The 22,209-nt window shown below is 36.7% G+C and overlaps 1 protein-coding gene across 4 annotated transcripts in view; it reads right to left on the bottom strand.

The window, feature by feature from the left end:
• Window positions 1-1,596: 1,596 nt before the first annotated feature.
• Fam92a1 (family with sequence similarity 92, member A1) overlaps window positions 1,597-22,209 on the bottom strand; it is a 21,193-nt gene continuing 580 nt past the window's right edge. The window contains exons 1-9 of one of the 4 annotated variants that reach the window (XM_013012576.1): window positions 22,140-22,203; window positions 21,384-21,618; window positions 17,701-17,769; window positions 16,951-17,052; window positions 14,602-14,607; window positions 12,420-12,524; window positions 8,165-8,278; window positions 3,544-3,663; window positions 1,597-1,874 (exon numbers count right to left, since the gene is read on the bottom strand). In XM_013012576.1, the coding sequence (XP_012868030.1) occupies window positions 1,785-1,874; window positions 3,544-3,663; window positions 8,165-8,278; window positions 12,420-12,524; window positions 14,602-14,607; window positions 16,951-17,052; window positions 17,701-17,769; window positions 21,384-21,618; window positions 22,140-22,165 (867 nt within the window). In that variant the 5' untranslated portion in view covers window positions 22,166-22,203 and the 3' untranslated portion in view covers window positions 1,597-1,784. Of the gene's footprint in view, window positions 1,875-3,543; window positions 3,664-8,164; window positions 8,279-12,419; window positions 12,525-14,601; window positions 14,608-16,950; window positions 17,053-17,700; window positions 17,770-21,383; window positions 21,619-22,139; window positions 22,204-22,209 lie in introns of those variants that run through there. The other 3 variants (XM_013012577.1, XM_013012579.1, XM_013012578.1) reach the window with 3 other exon arrangements.

Raw genomic sequence — 22,209 nt, forward strand, 5'->3', positions numbered from 1 at the left:
AAATGGTCATAGTACACCATGGTCAAGTATACTGTGGACCATTAGTATATGCAGCATATAAGGACATTCCTTTCCCTCTCCAGAGAACCAATTTACTAGTACACTAGAATCTCAAATACATGAGAAGTGTACTAATTATCTTTATATACTCATATATACTTATATATTTTAATATACTAATTACCTTTACCAATCATGTACTTCAGTGATAAGAATGAGTTTGTTTTTCCTCTCCAACCCACAGATACATTGGAAGAATACTGGTTCTCCCACTTTACACCCAGTGACATTTTGTCTAGGTGTCAAAAATATTAGATCACTTCTAGAAAGTAAACAATCCTATAATCAAGACATAGGTAAGAATCATGGTAGGAATGCTCTAATGTCACTGATCTAAACTTAAGCTGTGACCCTGTTCTCTTCTTCTTGGCATTAAATAATTCTGAATCCTAATGTATTCCTATTTTGGAGATAAGAAGTGAAGGCCTACATGCTGTTGAGTGGGTTTGTTGTGTTTTTAATAATTATGGTTTTTATATCTTTAAGTTTAGTTCCATCTTAAATGGCTTAGTAACTATGTCCTTGATTTTGCTTCTACCCACAGAATATAAAATATTTGCTTGGTCCTTAGAAATTAAGTGTTAAGTCTAGATTAAATTATAATGGGATTTAATTTTACATTGGTGAAAGTTTTCTCACTGATACTATTTCTCCTGTTTGTGAAATATTGCTTTGAAGTAGGAAGAATTTATATTTTATTCCTAAATTATGTGTTGATTATGAATTAGGTACTGTCTGAATTTTATAGATGAGACAACTGATGGTCCAGAAAGTTACTATTTAGTAAGTAACCAGACTTTAAACACAGAAGAAAAATCTCCTAAACCAACCATTCATAGCCTCAGCTTCCTAAAAATACTAAGTGTTTTTTAGGAGCAGTACTTTGTTTAAAAAAAAAAACTGACAAGTCAGCTTTCTAGAAAGTCTTTATTTTACCATTGTGAATATTTTTTTCCAGTGATCCCAAATGATTTGTTTAATTTTATATGCCTAATTGGGATCCATTATATACCAAAGTATTCCTTACCTAAAGAAAGATACACTGCAAGGATCTGGCTTCTTTTTTTTTTTTTTTTTAATAAAGTATTAACCTGTTATCTTAATGTCCTGGCCATTTTTTTTAAAGTTTTTAATGTTCCAGGATGAAGAATTTTCCAACTACTTGCTTACCAAGTTACATTATCATATATAATAATAGCAGTTGTGTTGTAAAAAACTAAAATCAGGTTGGGTGTACTTTAGAAAGCTAAAATGAAGCCCAATCGTGTCGATTTTACATATCAAGTGATGGAATAGTATAAGGTTTTACCAAAAGTATAAAAGTAAAAGCTCTTAAAGGTTGATGAAGAACAATTTGTTAAGTAACTGGTGTTGAAAACATGGAATCAATCATAACCCAAAGGAAGCTAATAGTTGTTAGATCTTTTGTTACATAACTGTTGCAACTTTAGGTATAATGAAATAATTTGACATATTTTGTAATCTTTTTTTCTTTAAAGTGGAGCCGATACCAAAAAAAAAAAATCAAAGTGATGGTTAGGATGTTCAGGTAATTGGTGTATAATATTTTAAACTTTTTAGTCATAAATTTCCTTTAATTGATTTTCTCATTTCTTAGGATTTCATTCTGAGGTTTTACCTGTTGAGTGAATTGAAGGTTTTATAATTTAGTAATACTGGATTTCATGTCATTTTCAAGATGAAAATGGAAATGTAGAGTTTACTTAATTTTCATCTTCTGTAACATCTAAGTCTTCATCATCTTTATCATCGTCATCTGCTTGTTGATCCTTTTTTAGTCGACAAGTGGGTATCTGTTAAGAATAAGCACATTAAAATGTATTAAAATATGTTCATCACATTTACTTCACATTTACTTATAGGAAAAGGCACAAAGAACAAATATTTCAAAAAATGTCCAAATGTAATAGTTTTTAATAGTGAATATTTCCTATGAACTATATATATATATTTTTTTGGGGGGGGTTATATTTTAAAGTTGAAAAGGTCTTCATGTATTATATATGTGACATTACAACCATTTTGAATATGTACAGTAATACTATGAAGGTACAAATAAGGCAAACAATTCTTGGGGTACAAAAGCAGTTCTTGAAGAAACAAAATAGATGGCAAAAGGGCTGGGAAGATGGCTCAGTGGTAGAGCACTTGCCTTGCATGCCTGAAGCCCTGGGTTCGATTCCTCAGCACCACATAAGCAAAATGAAAAAAGCCGGAAGTGGCACTGTGGCTCAAGTGGTAGAGCGCTAGCCTTGAGCTGAAGAGCTGAGGGACAGCGCCCAGGCCCAGAGTTCAGGCCCCACAACCGGACCAAAAAAAAAAATAGATGGCAAAAACAAAGGTACTTCAAGCAGTGAGATAGTGGGATAGTGATGGAAAAAAGTATGGTGATTTAAATGGAATAAAAGTATGGTGATTCAGCCGGGCGCTGGTGGCTCACGCCTGTAATCCTAGCTACTCAGGAGGCTGAGACCTGAGAATCGCGGTTCAAAGCCAGCCTGGGCAGGAGAGACCGTGAGACTCCTATCTCCAATAAACCACCAGAAAACCGGAAGTGGCGCTGTAGCTCAAGTGGTAGAGCGCTCGCCTTCAAGCCCCACGACCGACAAAAAAAAAAAAAAGTATGGTGATTCAAATGCAATGAGATCAGGATCTGATACATCAGCTGTATGTCCTGACTCTTCACTTGTTCAGGACCCTCTCTCTAAGGGTGAGTATAATCTAGAAGACATTTGTCAATGTCTGAAGACACTGGTAATCGTCACCATTGTAAATGTGTTTGTGCTATTGTTATCTTGTGGGTAGAGTCTAAGAATACTGCTCTATATCTTCACAATGTACAAGACAGTCTCCCACACCTGAAACCAAGTCAATAGAGCTAAGGTTGAAAACTCTTAAAACATTCCAAATTTCTGTAATTGTTAGCCAACTCAGGTTTAAATAATCAAAACTTCACATGTAATACTAAATGGAATTCATGAGGTGTTGGTACTTTGATTACAGAGAAGGAAATGAGTGCTAATAAATAAAAAAAGGTTTTGAGTCATTTATTTTAAAAACTTTTGAAAATATTTATTTCAAAATTTGAAGACTAGATAGGAAGAGCTATATGAAGAACTATAATACAAGTCCGGGTCCATTTCAGAACTTCTGGACACAGAAAAAAATGAGGACGTTTGTGTTCTAAAAAGCCGTGTTTCTGGATCCATAATCCATTTTTAGTGTAATTTCTTTAGAATTTATGCTGTTCATGTTAAGATAACATCTACATTAGCCTTCTCTGTTTTTTTACCTGTTTCAAATGTTCTTTCTGTTTTGAGCAGTGTGTAATTATAGTGAAATAACATAAAGTGCATCATTCTACAGAAAACTATGAGGTCATATGACTCAAGGTAAACATCTTTAGTACTAAACAATTTCAAAGCAGAAGCACAAAATCCTTTAACCAACAGTTTAGCTCACCTGACCTGTTCCAGATACACACTTAGCTGACAGTGATCTCTGAAGAGGTGACTTTGAGTTTGCTCTTACAATATCTAAACGAGATGAATAATCTTGTGGATACAGAGAATTTCGGAAAACCTATTGCAATGATAAAACAATGTTACAGATATGAATAACCAAATGAAGTTCCTTTCACTTAAGATTTAAGTACCACCCCAAGGATAAAACTTATTAAGTAACTTCATGAGGAAAAAAAAATTAAAATTCCCCCTCTCCCCGGCCAGTCCTGGGGCTTGTACTCGGCCTGGGCACTGTCCCTGAGCTGCTTTTGCTCAAAACTAGCACTCTACCACTTGCTTCACAGTGCCACTTCTGGCTTTTTCTATTTATGTGGTACTGAGGAATCAAACTCAGGGCTTTATGCATGCTAGGCAGGCACTCTACCACTAAGCCACATTCCCACCCTAAAAATCATTTTAAGTTAGAAAAGTGAAGGCTAAGATTCTATTTCGGCCACATATGATGAAAAGATGAAAAAAATAGCCATAGAAGAAACGCTTGTGTTTTTGCCAGGGAATTACAGAAGTCTTGACTCTTAAAGTATACAAGCTAGAATGGCAGCAATGGTTCATACTTTTGGTTCTTTTTTGTTTTGCCTGTCAATTACAAATTGTAATGCCACTGCATTACTGCTAAGGAAAAAGTACCTAAGAGTACACTGCACTCACTACAGTTTATGAATTCCAACCTCATAGGACTAAACTACCATGATTTGTCAGTTCAGTTTCCTGAAAGTGGTATTTTCAAATCTTACTGTCTTAAGTTTCCCTGTTTCTCTTCTCCCATTTCTCTGAACAGATTAATAGGTAAGAGTAACAGGTATATATTCAGTTCCTTCTTCCTCAAAACTTCTCACCCTATTGTTTTGAAAATCATCACCATTCTAATCCTTTTCAGCGTACATTTTTCCTTCATCTTCAACATCAAATGTGGAAACCCGCTTTTTCCCCACAGGTTCCTTCCTTTAGAAAACAAGCATAAGTTTGGTCATTTTTTAAAAAAATTCTATTAGATGTAACTGAAAAACTTCTCAAGCATTCTATTTCATCTCCATTCAACTAATTGGGATTTTACCCTTCTCTAAAGTTGTTCTTGCCAAAATCCATTTTGTCTTCATCTTCCCCAATCCCATCACTAAACTCTTGCATTGTGCTATACATTAAATATATCTATCTTACTGTTAACTTTAAATATTTCTAAGGCTTCCCCATAGGTCATTTAAAAATAATGACCCTTAACAAGCTAGTTCTATGTATATTTTATACATTCTTCAGGAAGCCGTATTCGTGCTCCAGCACTGTCCGGCGAAGTTATAAAATGGTAGTAATATTTGATATTCCTTATTGTCCTTATTGATATTCCTTATGTGTCTAGTATGCATCTGAAATGTAATTTCATGTGGATAAGGAACTAATTTAACCTTAGCTACATAAGCCTACTAGCTCTTGTATTGGACAGTGTAGCTCTAAATTCAATTCTACAACGAAAAACATTCCAGCTAGTAGTAGGCCATACTATAACCTTAGGCATCCCTAATTTTTTAAAATTTTATTTTTATTTTTGTCGGTTGTGGGGCTTGAAGTCTTGGCCTGGGTGCTGTCCCTCAACAATTCAGCTCAAGGTGAGTACTCTACCACCTGAGCCATAGCGCCACTTCTGGTTTTCTTGTGGTTAATTGGAGACAAGAGTCTCACAGACTTTGTTGCCCTGGCTGGTATCAAACTGCAATCCTCAGATCTCAAGACTCCTGAGTAGCTAATATTATAGGCGTGAGCCACTGGTGTCTGGCTCTAAATTTTTTTTTACCTGAGGTACTTCTATTTGAATTTACTGATTATGGACATTTAAAAAATTGTAGCTTCTTTACAGTTAGACTTATTTTACTGAGTGCCAAAATATATTCTCTACTGAAAAATCAAACTTGTGGCTCTTGGCTATCAAGAGTCCAAATGCTTTAAGGGATATCAAGCTTATTTATCAGTCTTCACTTCTAGCCTATGTGCAGAACCTACATACAGACCCTCTGTTATATTGTTTTTGTAATCCAGTTCCATAGCTTGGGATAGCAGCAAACTTACTCAAGAGCTAAGTCATATGATGTCTTTTGTTTTCCTTTGTTCTCTAGTCAATAGCTCCCACTGTGCCCTCAAGAATAGTTATATATCACATATTTTGGGACAATGCTGGGATATTTGAACCTGGCCTCTCATGCTTGCTGGGCAAACCTCTACCACTTGAGCTGGGCCCCAAATCATTTTTGAGATAGAATTTTTTGTTTTGGCTTGGGCTGGCCTGAACTTAGTTCTTCTATTCATGCTTCCTGAATAGCTGAGATGCAAAGGTGCCACCACACCCAGTTTATTGGTTGAGATGGAATTCAGATGGGCTGAACTACGATCCTCCTGATCCAAGTAGCTGTGACTGCAGGCTTGAATCACCATATCATTGTTTTTAATTCATTAATTACCAGTCTCCAACAACTAGTCTTGAGCACCTCTAGCGCAAGGAACCCTGTTTCATCTTTGCAACTTCAAAGTAGATGGTGTTAAATGTACTTTTGCAAAATTAATGACACTAATCATAAACTCAGTTTCCATGTTGTGGGGGGAAAAGGGAGACTCAGACTAAAGGATGGCTCCACATACACAGTCCTTTAAACTTAAGAGAACTGAAGAACACAAAAGGAATCAAAGGATAAAGTGTAGGAGATAAAACTTGTAACCTAGGACAATTTAGATATGTGAGCAGGTTATTGAGGGAGGACCAATTTATTTGTGTATGTTTGTATGCCTATATTGGAGTTTATACTCAAGACCTCATACTTGCTTTGCTTGTTTGGCTGGTGATATTATACCAATTGAGCCATGCCTCCAGCCCAGATTTTTGGTGCTGATTTTGGAGGTGAAGTCTCAGACTTTTCTGCCTGGGCTGACAATGAATGGTGATCCTCCAGATCTCAGTCTCCTGAGTAGCTAGGATTACAGGCATGAGCCACTGCTTCCTGGCTCAAATTCTGTTTTGAAGCCAGTGTCTTAAAATGCTGGCATCTAGATGTGATATAAAAACTGGATGACTCATTAAGCAACTACTATTTGGAAAGGATCTATTTTTGTTTGAACATCCCTTTTTAAACTTTGCTAGCAAAGATGAAATAAGTTGGAAATAGGTTATATGGAGCTCTTAGGCTAAGAATCTAAATCGGTTAAGTATTTCCTAAAATTAAAATTGCAGGAAGAATTTATTGGCAGTAATACATTTGCAAAACAATCTAAGATCTCTTCTAGGACTGAATGTCAAGACATGGTATCTCTGAAATGACTGCACAGAAGTGACTTTTGAAGGGGAAAAAGGAGCAGACAAATACTTTTTTATGTAAAGAACAAATAAGGTAAGGTGGCTTATAATTATAACTAGAGTGCTTTAACTGCACCAAGTTTGCTGTTGCTGGAATAAATTTTAGTGGTTCTAATAAAACATGGATTACCTAAAAGGAAAGCAAGTTATTTCTCTGTCCCTCTCAGACTGTTTTCACTTATTGTTTCCAAGAAAATTGTGTTCATAAGATCCTTCCTATTTTTGTGACCTCTTCAATATTACTTCCTTTGATCACACACCTTTATACTTCTCTACTTCACTTGCTGGATGATATAATAACAGTTCAGGCCTATGGTTTTTTGCTCAACAAATGCTTGTCCTGTACCATTTTCAGTATTTAAACACATTGCTCTTCATTTACGACAGCCTGCTACAGGACCTTTGTGTATCTATGCTGTCAACCTCAAAAGTTCTCCATTAAGCTTCTTTGATTTTCAAGACTATTTGGGACCCTCCACATAAACTGGTTGCATTAAATTTTTTTTAAAAAAACTACAATAAAATAGCTAACTCCTTGGTAGATTTTAAATTCCTGCTTTGATAAAACAAACTACTTTCTCAATTATAATTGTAAGAGCTTGAAGGGACTTTAGTATGGCACATCAAGGGTGTTAGAAAAGGGAGAAAGGAAGTACTCGTAAAAGTGATCCCAGTCTTACAGAAAAAGTAGGGGATCATTTTTAAATCTATCCCCCAATGCAGTGGTGTTTCTTGGAAGAAACAGTTCTTACTACTCATCTAGAACTATATTCCTTGTAGTCTTGTGTAGAGAGCTTTAAAAATATCATTATAGTCAAGAGTTCTGGCTGGTCTGGGATGTTTTTAATTTCAATGTGCATCAATTTTCTCACCCAAATAAGGACAGTTAAGTGCTTATCAATATTAGTAGGTGGATTAAAATAACATAGTTGCAATGAGGAAATCATGTAAGTGTTTGCTACTATACAAATGACATACAAAGACTTGACCATCTATTTTTAAAAATATGAAAAGGAGTGAAAATTAAGAAACCTTCACCTTAGTAGGAAGCTTGTTACAGTAAATCAAACTGACAAAAATGAGAAATTAGAAAAGGTCCAGCTATTTGGATCACACACAATAATTTAAAACATTGCAGTGTTCTGGTTATTTTTACCCATACAAACAGCTCTCTTTTAAATATTTTCCATAATAGCAGAAGGACTGAGCTTAGACATGGTCCTACCTCTAAATCTTCATCCTCATCAATCTTTTGTATATTTTGGTAGGCAGCAGTGTAGACCTCTAAAGCTTTGCCATGAAATAACATTTCGATAGTGATAAATTCTGAAAATATATTCTAAAAAAAAAAAGATTTGAGTTTAAAAAATCATTTAAATCATTTGATGAATTTAGTAAATGTATTCCCCCCTGTAGTCTTGGCATTTTGTGAAAAACCAAAGTAAATGTTTTTCTCTAAGACAAATGATAATTAGCTGGGCACCAGTGGCTCATGCCATAATCCTAGCTACTCAGGAGGCTGAGATCTGAGGATTGTGGTTCAAAGCCAACCTGGGCAGTAAAGTCCATGAGACTTTTATCTTCAATAAACCACTAGAAAACCAGAAGTGGCTCTGTGGCTCAAGTGGTAGAGTGCTCGCCTTGAGCTGAAGAGTGCAAGGACAGTGCCCAAGTCCAGAGTTCAAGCCACACAACCGACAAAAAAAAAAAGACATGATAATTAAAAATAGTTATAAAGATCTTTTAAAGCAAGTCCTTAAAATTATACCAAGTATTTCTTTTCTTTTTCTTGTCAGTCATGGGACTTGAAGTCAGGACCTGGGTGCTGTTCCTGAGCTCTTTTGCTCAAAGCTAGTACTCTGTTCACTTTGAAACACAGCGCCACTTGCAGTTTTCTGGTAGTTCTCTGCCCTGGCTGGCTATGAACCATGATCCTCAGATCTCAGCCTTCTGAGTAGTTAGGAATACAGGTGTGAGCCACCAGCAAGTTCTTTTAATACCTGCTGATTAACATTTGTGATAAAAGGACTGTTATTTAGTACTATATACCCTGATACCACAAGCCTATAAGTATTTGAATTAAGTTCTGAAACTTTAATAATTCCAACTGATGTGAGAGAATATTATGCTCTGAGAGACATGTAACTATGGATAATGACCATACTGTTATTCTATATAGGTTAGAGGCATATAGTATACTGGACTAGCAACTATTATAATAAACAGCACTATGCTAAGATAGATTTTCAGATACCTTAGAGGTTGACTGACTGGGCTAGAACGTTTTTAGGTGTTAGTCTCCCTAAGTTCCTAGAGGAAAGGAATCAGGTGCCCTCAAGGAGTGTGGAAGCTGTTAGTGCACAAGCAGTAAGTAAGCTAACTTAGAAAATATTTCTGCTGGGTGCTGGTGGCTCATGCCTGTAATGAATCTGAGGATCATAGTTCAAAGGCCCTGGTAGGAAAGTTCATGAGACTCTTATCTCCAATTAACCTCCAGAAAACTGGAAGTGGCTCTGTGGCTCAAGAGGTAGAGCACTCGCCTTGAGCTGAAGAACTGAGGTACAGTGCCCAAGCCCCGAGTTCAAGCCCCATGACGGGGGTGGCGGGGAGAAGAAGAGAAAATATTTCTGGTCAACTAGTATTAGAGCCTCCATTTGGTTAGTAAGCAGAAAATTGAAATGTTTACTTTTTTTTATGCCCCCTCAGGTCCTGGCCCAGCTTTTTTGTTCAAAACATTTGGTGCTGTACCACTTGGGCCATGCCTGTAGTTCTGACTGACTGTTAATTGAGGAAAACAGTCTCTTGGATTTTTCTGCATGAGCTAGCTTCAAATCTTATTTCTCATATTCCAGCCTCCGAGCAGCTTGATTATAGGTATGAACCACTGTTGCTTGACTACCGTATTTCTTTTAAAAGCACAATGTTTTAAAACAACATAAAACATACTGAAAGAAAATATGAGCGAATATATATTCTTGAGTATGAAAAAAACCTGTCTGCCATAACACCAAGGTAGAAAACCAAAAAGACCAATCAATATATTTGAAACAAAAATAAAGCCTTAAGAGAGCAAACAATAACATAGACAGTATACAACATACTTTATATTAATATAGTTAATATAATTACTATACATATTAGTATTATAAATTGTTATATAAATTACATGAAAATGTGCAACAAGCCTGTAATATAAGTATATCATGTATTTAATATATACAAATTATATATTAATATATATTAATGCATTTGAATATCTATTAATAAAAAGGGTTATATTCTCAATATAAAGAAATAATAATATAAACAGAAAAATTCTAATACCCAAGTAGAAGTTAGACAAAGAAATAAATGTATTACTAGATATATGAAACAACACTCACCCTCAATAGTACTGACAATGAAAATTGTGAAAAGAAATGAGATACTGTTTTTTACCCAGCAGATTGGCTGTTACTATTACTAATCATTACTTCATATATACTCATGAAAAGACTAGTAGAGGCAGAAACTGGCTTGTCCATTGTAGACAGAAGTTTTTAAAGCAGGTATTACAATCTAGTCTCTGATTTATGAACCTAGGAATGCCTATTTATTCCAAGAGAATCACTGGATCAGCACAAAGGCAAATATTCATGTTTAATGACAGAATCATCTATGGTTGCAAATAAAAATACTTAGGTTTCACCCAATCAAGATTTGTTAAACATATTGTAAAATATTATGAAGATATAAAAAATGAAGATATAGCTCTTTTATTTCTCAATAGGAATATATCCATGTCATTAATTTTTTTTTTTTTGGTCGTGGGGCTTGAACTCTGGGCTTGGGCGTTGTCCCTCAGCTCTTCAGATCAAGGCTAGCGCTCTACCACTTGAGCCACAGCCCCACTTCTGGTTTTGTGAGAGATTTATTGGAGATAGAAGTCTTTATGGTTTCTGAGAGGTTTATTGGAGATAAGACTTTCCTGCCTGGGCTGGCTTTGAACTGCAATCCTCAAATCTCAGTCTCCTGAGTAGCTAGGATTATAGGCAAGAGCCACCGACTCCCAGCTCCATGTCATTAAACTTTTAAGAAATGAAACAGTCCTGTTTACTTAAAACTATGGGATAATAGTAGTGTTTTCCTAATAGGGTGAGTGCATACAGTGCTTGAGTCCAATGAGATATGTTATTATTGCAGCTTTGTGTACATGCATAGGAAAAAGTCTGGAAGATAAGCTAAAAAAGTAACTCTTTTGAGTGAGGAGAGTACTGGATTTTTCTCTATAATTTTATGAAAAACTTGTATTTATAATAAAAATGAAGCAATTAAAATTAAATTTGTGTTTCTTGCTCATGAATCAGCCAGTTTACCCAATGAAAATCCAAACCAAAAATACTGTTTAAGCTTAGGTATTTCTCTTTTTCATGGTAGTGTGAGAGGAATTGTTTTCCTGATTCCTTTCTCAGTCACTTCATTGTTGGTACATAGAAAAGCCACTGGTTTTTGAATGTTCAACAGGCAAAGGATAGCTATAATATACAAAATAATAATATACAGAGCTCAAAACATTGATAATAACCAACCCAATTAATAAATGGACAAACTGAACAGCCAGTTCTTAGAAAATAAAAAGGCTCATGGATACATGAAGAAATGTTCAATATTCGTAGCCATAAAGGAAATGTTTTGCCCCAGTAAAATGACAATTATCAGGAAAACAGCAACAGATGCCCTGAGGATATGGGAAATGGAGGGAAAAGGAACCCTCTTAACAATGCTGGTAGGAATGTAACTAGTACAATCACTATGGAAATCAATATGGAGTTTCCTCAAAGAACTAAAAATAGATCTATCTTATGACCCTCTATACCACTTGTTGGCAGAAACTTGAGGGAAACTAAATGAATATACAAGAAAGATATCTGTATACTACCTGTATTTATTGTAAAAATTCTGTAAGATGGTCACAATATTTCAGATCTTTCAAGATGATTAAAAATAAATTTCACTTAAGCCTTTTGAATTCTATGATGCTGCAAAACGTCTCAAAGCTATAGATATTTTAAAAATTGAGGCAATTAATTTTTGTGGTGGTTCCAAATTATGGTTGGATAAAAGATGGATATTAAAAACATTAGTGACAATGTATTATAATAAACAGCACAGATGAAAAATACTGATTTATAGAACATTTCTGGATGTTGTACTCTGGGTAAATTACATCTCTGCTTAATTTCATAATAACTTATCACTTCCACAGGGCTACTACTGATGATAAAAACTTAATGTAATAGTATTGGTGATAAAAGTCTGGCATCTAGTTGGGACTGTAGCCCCTTTACATACTGTTGTGTTCATAGGAAAATAACATATTTTTCACTTGTACCTTTTTTGCTAAGGATTATGGGCTAAATCAGAAAGTTACATTTTTCACAAATTTAAATAAAAAATGAGGTTAGAAAACATGTCTTGAGCCTTAACAGTTACTTACTTACCTTGATATCCTTTATCTTCTGCTTTTCAAAATTGTCAATAGTTTCCTCTAAATGACGAGTTGTTCGGGTAGCATCCATTGTAGCTCTCTGTAATTCAGTTTCTGCCTACAAAAGTATTCCCCAACCAGAGATGAAATTAGATAAGTTTATTGGTAAATATTCAGAGTCCTGGCTTTTTGGCATAACTGTAAATAATTGAACACTATTTTACCAGATAGAATAAAATGATCTATAGAATTAAAAATGCATATTAAAGAACTTTAAATGACATGATTAATGATCTCAAAGAAAATAAAATCCTTCCCTTTCTCTAAAGGTATTTTTTTTCCTATCTTGGATAATTTATAGTAAAACTTTTTTTTTCTTTTTTGTCAGTCATGGGGCCTGAACTCTGGGTCTGGGTGCTGTCCCTCAGCTCTTCAGCTCAAGGCTAGCACTCTACCACTTCGCCACAGTGCCACTTTCAGCTTTTTCTGCTTATATGGTACTGAGGAATCAAACCCAAGGCCTCATGTATGCAAGGCAAGCATTCTACTACTGAGCCACCTTCCCAGTCCACTAAAAGCATTTTCCATGTCTTCTATGCTTCCTCTGTGTCATTTATCATAATTTTTCTTCTAGCTCCCCTTTTCCTCATTCTTCTCCAAAGAAAGGGATTATGATTTAACAACTATTTTAATGATTTCCAACATCCCAATCTATAAAATACAATAAAGTTTATTCCAAAGGAAAAAAGTTTATATCTTATTGTGTGGATTAAACAAAACAATCTTTGTGAAGGGCTGAGAGGAGCAGACAGGAGAAAGAATTATAGAGATCAGTTTTCATGACTGAAAGTTACTTATTTTCTGTTGGTCGTGGGGTTTGGACTCTGGGCCTGGGCACTGTCCCTCAGCTCTTCAGCTCAAGGCTAGTGCTCTACCACTTGAGCCACAGCGCCATTTCCCGTTTTCTGGTGGTTAATTGGAGATAAAAGTTTCATGTTTCACGCACTTTCCTGTCTTGGCTGGCTTTGAACCTTGATCCTCAGCTCTCAGCCTCCTGAGTAGCTACGTTTACAGGTGTGAGCCACCAGCGCCCGGCTTTGAAAATTAATTTTTTAAACCATTACAACATTGAAGTGCTTGAAACTAGCAAATATATAACTGAAGTCACTTCCTTTTTTTTTTTTGCCAGTCCTAGGGCTTGAACTCTGGGCCTAAGCACTGTCCCTGAGCTTTTTGCTCAAGGCTAGCACTCTACCACTTGAGTCACAGTGCCACTTCTGGCTTTTTCTGTTTATGTGGTACCCAGAGCTTATGCATGGTAGGCAAGCATTCTACCACTAAGCCAGATTCCCAGCCCTTACTTCCTTTTAATACTTCTTCAAAAGCATAGAAAAATGTTAATGCTTCTAAGTTGGCTAACCTAGACCTCAACAATTGTAGTGCTTCAATCTCCTGAATTCAGGGATTACAAGAGTGTACCATCACATCTGGCTACATTTAATACTTCTATATTATTCTTACGAAGTAGAGTTATATATTACAAACATTTCAGCATGAGATTCTACTATGGATTCTTACAAGCCAACAATAATGTGTTTTTATTCAGTTTATGGCTTTATACACACACATACACACACCCACATATATGCAAGTTTTGATTTACACATGCTAATGTACTTATACTATTTAGATCTGTGCTGTGCAATCCATATGGTAGTCACTAGTCACAAATGACTATTTACATTTAAATTAGAAAAAATGTAAAAACTGGTTCATAGGTTACTCTAATTGAATCTCAAGAACGAAACAGTTATATACAGTAGCTATTGGACTACTTAGTGCAGAACATTTCCAATTTATTCATATATTTCTCTTTAAACTTACCCTTCAAACAATAGTTGCACTAAACATTAGAATGCTTTCTTAAGTAGTAACAGATTGTAAAAGCCCAATTTTCTGATAAAATTAATTCCAAAAAATGTTTTCTTCTTTATGCTATTATTATACTTGATCAAAATGTCATCATTCAATAATTGTGGGGAAAATTACATTCAAAGTTCTAAAAAAAAGTTCTGCAACATGTAATAATTCTAGCATTTGGCCACTGCATTCTTTTCCAAGGAATATATAAATTGAAACAAGTGAAAGGGTTTACTATTAGGATCCATGTCTTGACACACCATTTTATTGCCCACCTGTGACTGAAATTTTTCATAAAGGAAAAAATGCATTTCAAATAGAATAACTTTTTCAATAAATTAAAATCTTGTACCTTTATAGAATTATATACTCTTACAATTAGCTTAAGCACCCAATTTCAAGATACTAAATACACATATATTCGATTATATCTATTTTATGGACTTGGAATTCTTTATATAAGGAGTCCAAATGTAAAATAGAGCAGATAAGCTCATTCAGATAAGAATGTTTATTATGTAAAATTTCATTTATGTGATGTCTGCTCACCTTTTGCAAAGACAGTTCAAGCAGACTGCCTTCTAATTGTTGTTTGACTATTTGTTTTTGACTCTTCCCTCATTTATTGATATTTTAATTTTAAATTTGTAAACACACACAGAGTTGGCTAACATAGTAAAGCTTGAGGAAGCAGATGCTACAATTGGGGTTCTATTTATCTTAACCTTTTATCACCCTCTGGCAACTTTATTTCTGGAAGTTTGAAATCCCTTTGTATAAGCACAGCAATTTACCCAGTCACATAGCTAGTTTTAGCAAAGAGCATATGGATTTCTAGTATTTCTTCATTTTACTGAAAACTCTTCAGAACTTTAGAATGCACCAATATGCGTAGCTACTGGTATTAACTAAAATTTTAAGATATAGCTCAATGAATGCAGTTATCAGTATATTCAATGGAATTAGGGGATTTCAAATGAGTTATAAAATGGGAACAGAACTGGTGCTAGAAAACAAGAAAGCAAGGGATATGATGACATCCAAAAGGAAATGTTCTTTGCCTGACTTATATAACTGTAACCCTCTGTTTTTAGCATTTTTCAAAAAAAAAAAAAAAGGCTGGTCCTTTTCAAACTGTTACAAGAAACTTGTGCAGAAGTCACCTTGGGCTCTCCTTAGAGGTAAGGAGGTAGAACCCTAAAGATTTCTTTTCTTCAACCAGAGGACTTTAACATATTTCTGAATAATAAGTTGAATTTTAAGGGTCTTTCTTAGTAAAAATATATGCTATATTTTCTGGTTTCAGATCATCAGAACCCCCAAGTTGTAGACATCTTGACCAAGTGAGCAAGTCAGTTGACCTCTAACTATAATCTCTGGTGGTTGTATCTATTTCCCTCTAGTGAGCCCAGACTGGTTTCACACAGGTTATAGCATGTGCTCCACAGCAGTGCTTCTAACAGAGCATCACAGAAGTCTTTGTCTTAAAAGTACCTTTCTTTCTGTATTGTGCCAAAATGAATATTCAGTTACCAACTGCTCAAGCAAGATGTTACATTCTACCTGCTTTTACACACCTCTGTCCCTAGGAAAAAACAATTTTTATCTCTGGCTTAATTCTTAATTAACTAATTTGGCTTGTGCCTGAGGGAGATTTGTGTCAGTCATGAATTTTCCACCATTCTCTGGTCTGCCTGATTAAAAAAAAAACAAAACAACAGACTATAATTTCCAGTTTGAGGTTTTAAGTCTCAATAATTGGCTAGATGTTTCTGTCCCAGCCTCCGATAGGCATTCCTAGTCTTATAGCTGCCCATTTTTGTTTAATATGAGGTTGGGCTTATATACCTTTGGTCCACAGGAAGAAGGACCTGACAATTGGTCCAGCCCCCAAATCACTGCTCAAGGGTTCCCTTCAGGAATGGAGGTGTTCTGGAACCTCAAATGCCCCCAAAGAGCCACTCCTCATATGTGGTTTCTGGCTGAGCTGGGTAGTTAACAACCTTAAGGAAGTAGGAAGGAGATACATGTAAGGAAGAAAAAGAGGGAAAAAGAGGTAGCAGGGATACGTTAGTGCTTTCTATGCAGTCCTCGTTGCTAACACTTAGCAACTATTCTATATTTTTGTTAGCCATGAACAAGGCACATTCTAGTTTAAGAGCTTGTTGTGTTTACCAAAAGAACCTTATTATAGTAGATATTCCTATTTGGGTCCCTTTGTGCTCTTTCTGGACTTCGTTATACTCTTAAGTGTTCTACCCTTGAGATTTTTTTTTGCCCAAAATTATAACTGGTTTCATGTGAGTTTCTTTTTAGAGAATGAAGGGAATTATTGTGGGATTTATTTCCTTTTTTCAAAAATACAGCAGCGGACATTAATACATTAGTACTAATGGAAGGTCCTTAATTTTATAATTAATATGTGAAAAAAAATGTCAATTTTGAACTTACTCTGCAAATGTTTGTATTTATGAGTGGATTTTTGGGAAAATTTATTGGAAAAAGAATACAAGGATATTGTATTACATAGGATAATCGCTTTATGATTACCTAACTTCCATAGGAAGGATTCCTATATATTGCATACCTTAAACATTTTTTTAAGACAAAAATTCAAAGGATACGATTACATGACGATCAGATGGGTTTCGTTGACGTGTTCTTTCTAACTGAGTTAACTGTTTAGCTTCTCGATTCCTTGCTGTTAATGTTGCTTTGAGGTCCTCCTGAAAATAGCATTATTTTAAAATAAAATGTCTGATTTAAGAAATAAAATATAGTCTGTTTTAAGAATGGAAAAATGTCTTTTTGATGTAGGCATCATACTGTGTATGCATGCATGTGTATATGTATGTATGAGAGATTATTTCTTTAGCCATCTCTCAAATGAGACAATTTCAACTTACAACCATAAAAATAGATACATATAATTTGATTATAGTGATGGTTACATTCAGATTTGTTTTTTCCTTTGATAGGGCCTCACTTGTAGTTCAGGCTGGCCTTGAACTCTCAATATTGCCTTGGCCTCCTAAATGCAGAAATAACAAGCATATACCACTATACTTGTCATACTCATTTAAAAATCTCATTAACTGCTTTAGAATAAAAATATAGACATATTCCTTTATTAAGATAACTTGTCTACTATAAATATTAGATATTTAAAATTTAAATAGTAATATCCTTGCTGCTACAGAAATATACTACTATACTAAAAAATTTCATTATTCTCAATGATGCAAGAAACTGTCTTTCGGTGCTATGTAAAAAAATTGCTATATGTTACTTTATAATTTTTATTGAAACTATAGTTGGAAAACTCACAATCAACCAGAATACTAATAATGACATAAAAAAGTGGATTTACTTACCCGTTTCATTTTTACAATGGTTCCATAAGCTTTCAAAGGTTCAACTACTTTGGCTTCAAGTCTTTCTACCTATTGGAAATTATTATAAAATATAACTGAAAAGAAAGAGATATCAAAACTTAAATACTGAAATAAAACCTGTGCTGTTTAACCTGAAATAATTACTGTTCATATTTTAAAAAATTTCAAATTAAAATGACACTGCTTAAGACATTGAGTTAACAGATTATCACCAGAAATTGGTAAGACTCACAATCTAAACTCAAACACATTTGAAAACTTAAGCTACGCAGTAACATTAAAAACATAAAAGATGGGGCTGGGAAGGTAGCTTAGTAGTAGAATGCTTCCCTAGAATGCATGAAGCCCTGGGTTTGATTTCTCAGTACCACATAAAGTGGCTCAGGTGGTAATTGTACCACCTTCTAGTCTTGAGCAAAAGAAGCTCAGGGACAGTGCCCAGGCTCTGAGTTCAAGCCCCAGGACTGGCCAAAAACAAAAATCAGAAAAGAAAGCTGGGCACTGATAATACCTTATATTCAGGAGGCTGAGATCTGGAGGATTGTATTTTGAAGCCAGCCTGAGCAGTAAAGTCTAAGAGACGCTTATCTCCAACTAACCAGAAAAAAGGTTGGTGGCTAAAGTGATAGAGTGCCAGCTGAGCAAGCAAGCAGCCCGGATACAAACAACAAAAAAGCATTTGGCATCAAATATGATGAGGAGCTCATCCTTGCTACAAAATTCTTTTTTCTTTTTGTCAGTCATGGGGCCTGAACTCTGGGCCTGGGCGCTGTCCCTCAGCATTTCAGCACAAGGCTAGCACTGTACTGCTTGAGCCACAGTGCCACTTCTGGCTTTTGCTGCTTATGTGGTGCTGAGGAATCAAACCCAGAGCCTCATGCATGCAAGGCAAGCACTCTACCACTGAGCCACCTTCCCAGCCCCTACAAAGTTCTTTTTAACCTCAAAGTATTAAGTTTTTTTTTGGTGGGGGGTCCGGTCGTGGGGCCTGAACTCTGGGCCTGAGCACTGTCCCTCAGCTTTTCAGCTCAAGGCTAGCACTCTACCACTTGAGCCACAGTGCCACTTCTGGCTTTTTTCTTTTTTGCTTATGTGGTGCTGAGGAATCGAACCCAGGGCCTCATGCGTGCAAGGCAAGCGCTCTACCACTGAGCCACCTTCCCAGCCCAACAAAGTATTAGTTTTTTAGTAAGTTTTAAGACAACTCAAATTTTAAGGCAGCCACCATTTTCAACATCTTTACCACAGTGTCAGATACTGTGTATGAACTGTAATAGCTCAACCTTCTAGGAAGATTAAAGTTGAAAGATATGGCATACTGGAAACATTAAAAAAAAAGAAACACTATCCAAAAGTAAAAAGCTTCAGATTATTGTTTCAACCATACTATTTTTCTTTGCATCACTGCTAAGTTGTAAAAGCTTAAAGGTGGTTAGTGTTATTGATCTCTCAAACTGTATGGCTGACCTTTTTTATAATTCATAAAGGATCATAGAAGACACTGAAGAGCCTTTTTTTTTAAGGCAAGTACATATTTAAGTATAGCATAAGAAAAACAACTTTAGACATTAACTTTTTTCCAGGACAAGTAGTAAATATGAAGACATATTGCTTAACATGAATAGGTGTTATTTTCAAGCAAGAAAAAAACTTTTAAAATGACACATATTTACACAGTCAATGAGTACATTTCATTTCATATTAGTTCTTAGTTTTTGTAAACAAAATGTTGTATGGATGCTTCCTTTTAAAAGGTTGTAGGGCTATGAAAAAAAATCAAGTTCCCATCAAGCACTTAAAATAGTTGGAAGGGACTGGGAAGGTGGCTCAGTGGTAGAGTGCTTGCCTCACATGCATGAGGCCCTGGGTTCGATTCCTCTGCACCACATAAACAGAAAAAGCCAGAAGTGGCACTGTGGCTCAAGTGGTAGAACACTAGCCTTGAGCTGAAGAGCTCAGGGACAGTGCCCAGGCCCAGAGTTCAAAGCCCCACAATCAACAAAAACAAAAAATAAAATAGTTGGAAGCCTAAAGTCAAAATCATAAATATCCTGTAGGATGCAGTCTATACCACTAATAATCCATATGTTGATTTCCAGTATAAGGGTTATTCAAAATTTTTCAGTTCTACCTTTCATTGCCTACCTTTTGTCATTGTTCATTAGCACTGCACCATTTGGTAAGCAAGAGAAATAAAAGAACAAAAATGTAAATCAAGTTGCTTTGCTATTTGATAAATAGCATAAAAGTTTTCTAAAGGAGGGGCTGGTTTGGAGGTATAGCTTAAGTTCAAAACCTAGTGCTGCCAAAAAAACTTTTCTAGAAGGGCTAAATTATTTGACTGAAAATTTAGAATTATCTGTGAATATAAATTAGTTTTGAAACTCTCCAGTTATACATATCTGAGAACTGCTTATTATAGAAGAGATGTGGGACATTTTTTTCCAAAATGTAATCAAGTATGATTACTAGCTGCTCAAATTTTTGTTTGCATTAGAAGTAATGGTTTCAAAGATTAATATTCTTATTTTACTTTTTGATAGTTAACATTTATGTTTTCAGCCTTAAAAGAACCAAAAGACAGGAGTAGGAATGTGGCTTAGTGGTAGAGTGCTTGTCTAGCATGCATGAAGTCCTGGGTTCAATTCCTTAATACCACATAAATAGAAAAAGCCAGAAGTGGCACTGTGGCTCAAGTGGTAGAGTGCTAGCCTTGAGCAAAAGAAGCTCAGGCATAGCACTCAGGCCAGAGTTCAAGCCCCAGAACAGGCAAAAACAAAACAACCCAAAGTCCAGATGATTGAAGTTACAAAAAGAGTAATGGAATTTAAAATGATGTAATGCTTTCGATGGGTGTGGTAGTACAGGCTTGTAATCCCAGTACTCTGGAAGCAGGGGCTGGAAGATGGCATGTTTGGCACCACCCTAAGATTACATAGTGAGATCCTGATTAAAAACAAAACAGAAACTGGTATTTCATCCCTTGTCACACAAAAAATACAACCCGACCTTACCTCACAAGGTCTCACTAGCAGTTTGCCTCATGATATAAATAAGCTTCCCCAGTGGTCAAATTTCCAGAGTATCAGCTATATCTTATTAACCCATGTATTCACTGATTCATAATATTACCATTCTTAACATTTTCCATCTGGTATATAGACCCAAGCAAGGCACAAGGCACGCTTCTGTTCTTTGTAAGTATAAATGCCAAATGAAGTGGGCTAATTTTAAGACTTCAAAAGATGCCCCAAGCCCAGCGCCGGTGGCTTACGCCTGTTATCCTAGCTATTCAGGAGGCTGAGATCTGAGGACTGCGGTTCAGAGCTGGCCCTGGCAGGTAACTCCGTAATTCTTATCTCCAATGAACTCTGAAAAATCTGGAAGTGGTGCATTGGCTCAAGCAGTGCTGTAGAACACTAGCTTTGAGCAAAAGAAGCCAGGGGATAGAGCCCTGGCCTAGAGTTCAAGCCCCGGGGGTGGGGGGAGAGGAGGGAAGAAGTCGCCCTAAAGTTTAGAAATAGCAAGATAAATCACAAAAGGTTTCCCTCCAATAGGCATTAGGTTACTGACAAGAAAATTCCAAGTTTATTAATGTGGATTAACCCCTATGGTTAGGTAAATTCAGCCCACTACTTAAGTGGCGTGCCCTCACTCCATACCTCAGCTTGGCGATAATCCTGAAGTTTGGCAAACTCATCAGCAAAGTTTTTCAGGCCTTGCTTTAGGTTTGGGGTCTCTGTAGAGGCATACACGTTGATTTCATTCACTAGGAGGTCTGCTTTGTCTCGCAGTCTGGCAGTTTTCCGCACATAAGCAGCAAAGATTTGGCACAGCTCTCCAAAATGTTTCTCCACATTTGTGACAGCATCTTGCAGTTGTCTGGTTTGAGCGTCCCTAGAGAAAAAGGTGACACAAAAAGCAAAACATTCTCCTTAGGGATGAGATGGCTGCACGTTCATCTAGGCAAGCAAACGATCAGGCTGTCTGCATGCAAAACCTCCCAAAGATCCCCATCTCCAGGAGAGAGCACTGCTCTCCTCCAGGACCCCATTCAGGCCTGGCCTCGGGATGCGGGCCCCGCAGGCCCAGACCGAGGCCCGGGGTGGGCCTCCCCGCGGAGGGATGGCGGCTGCTGGGCGCTGCGCCGCCCGGGCGTCCGCTACCTCCGGACTTACGGAGCGCCCTGGGCGGTGTGGGTCGGGCAGCCGGCTGGGCCCGGGCTCTCTCGGCTGCGGCACTCACTGCACCCCGGGGAGGTAGGCCCCAGGGCGCAGTGGGCTCCGAGCGGCCTCCAGCTCAGGGTCGGAACCGGACGCCGCGGCCTAGGGGGAGAGGGGCGCAGAGGCTCCGCTTCGCCTACCCCAGCCCTCGCCTCGCGTGGGGGCGGCCCTGGGCGGCTAGGTCCCGGCTGTTACCGGCTTTCCAGGCTGCGCCTCAACATCTTGCCTCGCGCACCGCCGGGGGACCCTGGGGCTTGAAGCCCAA

The sequence above is a fragment of the Dipodomys ordii genome, unplaced genomic scaffold (genome assembly GCF_000151885.1).
Source record: "Dipodomys ordii isolate 6190 unplaced genomic scaffold, Dord_2.0 Scaffold17, whole genome shotgun sequence".
NCBI classification, from domain to species: Eukaryota; Metazoa; Chordata; class Mammalia; order Rodentia; family Heteromyidae; genus Dipodomys; species Dipodomys ordii.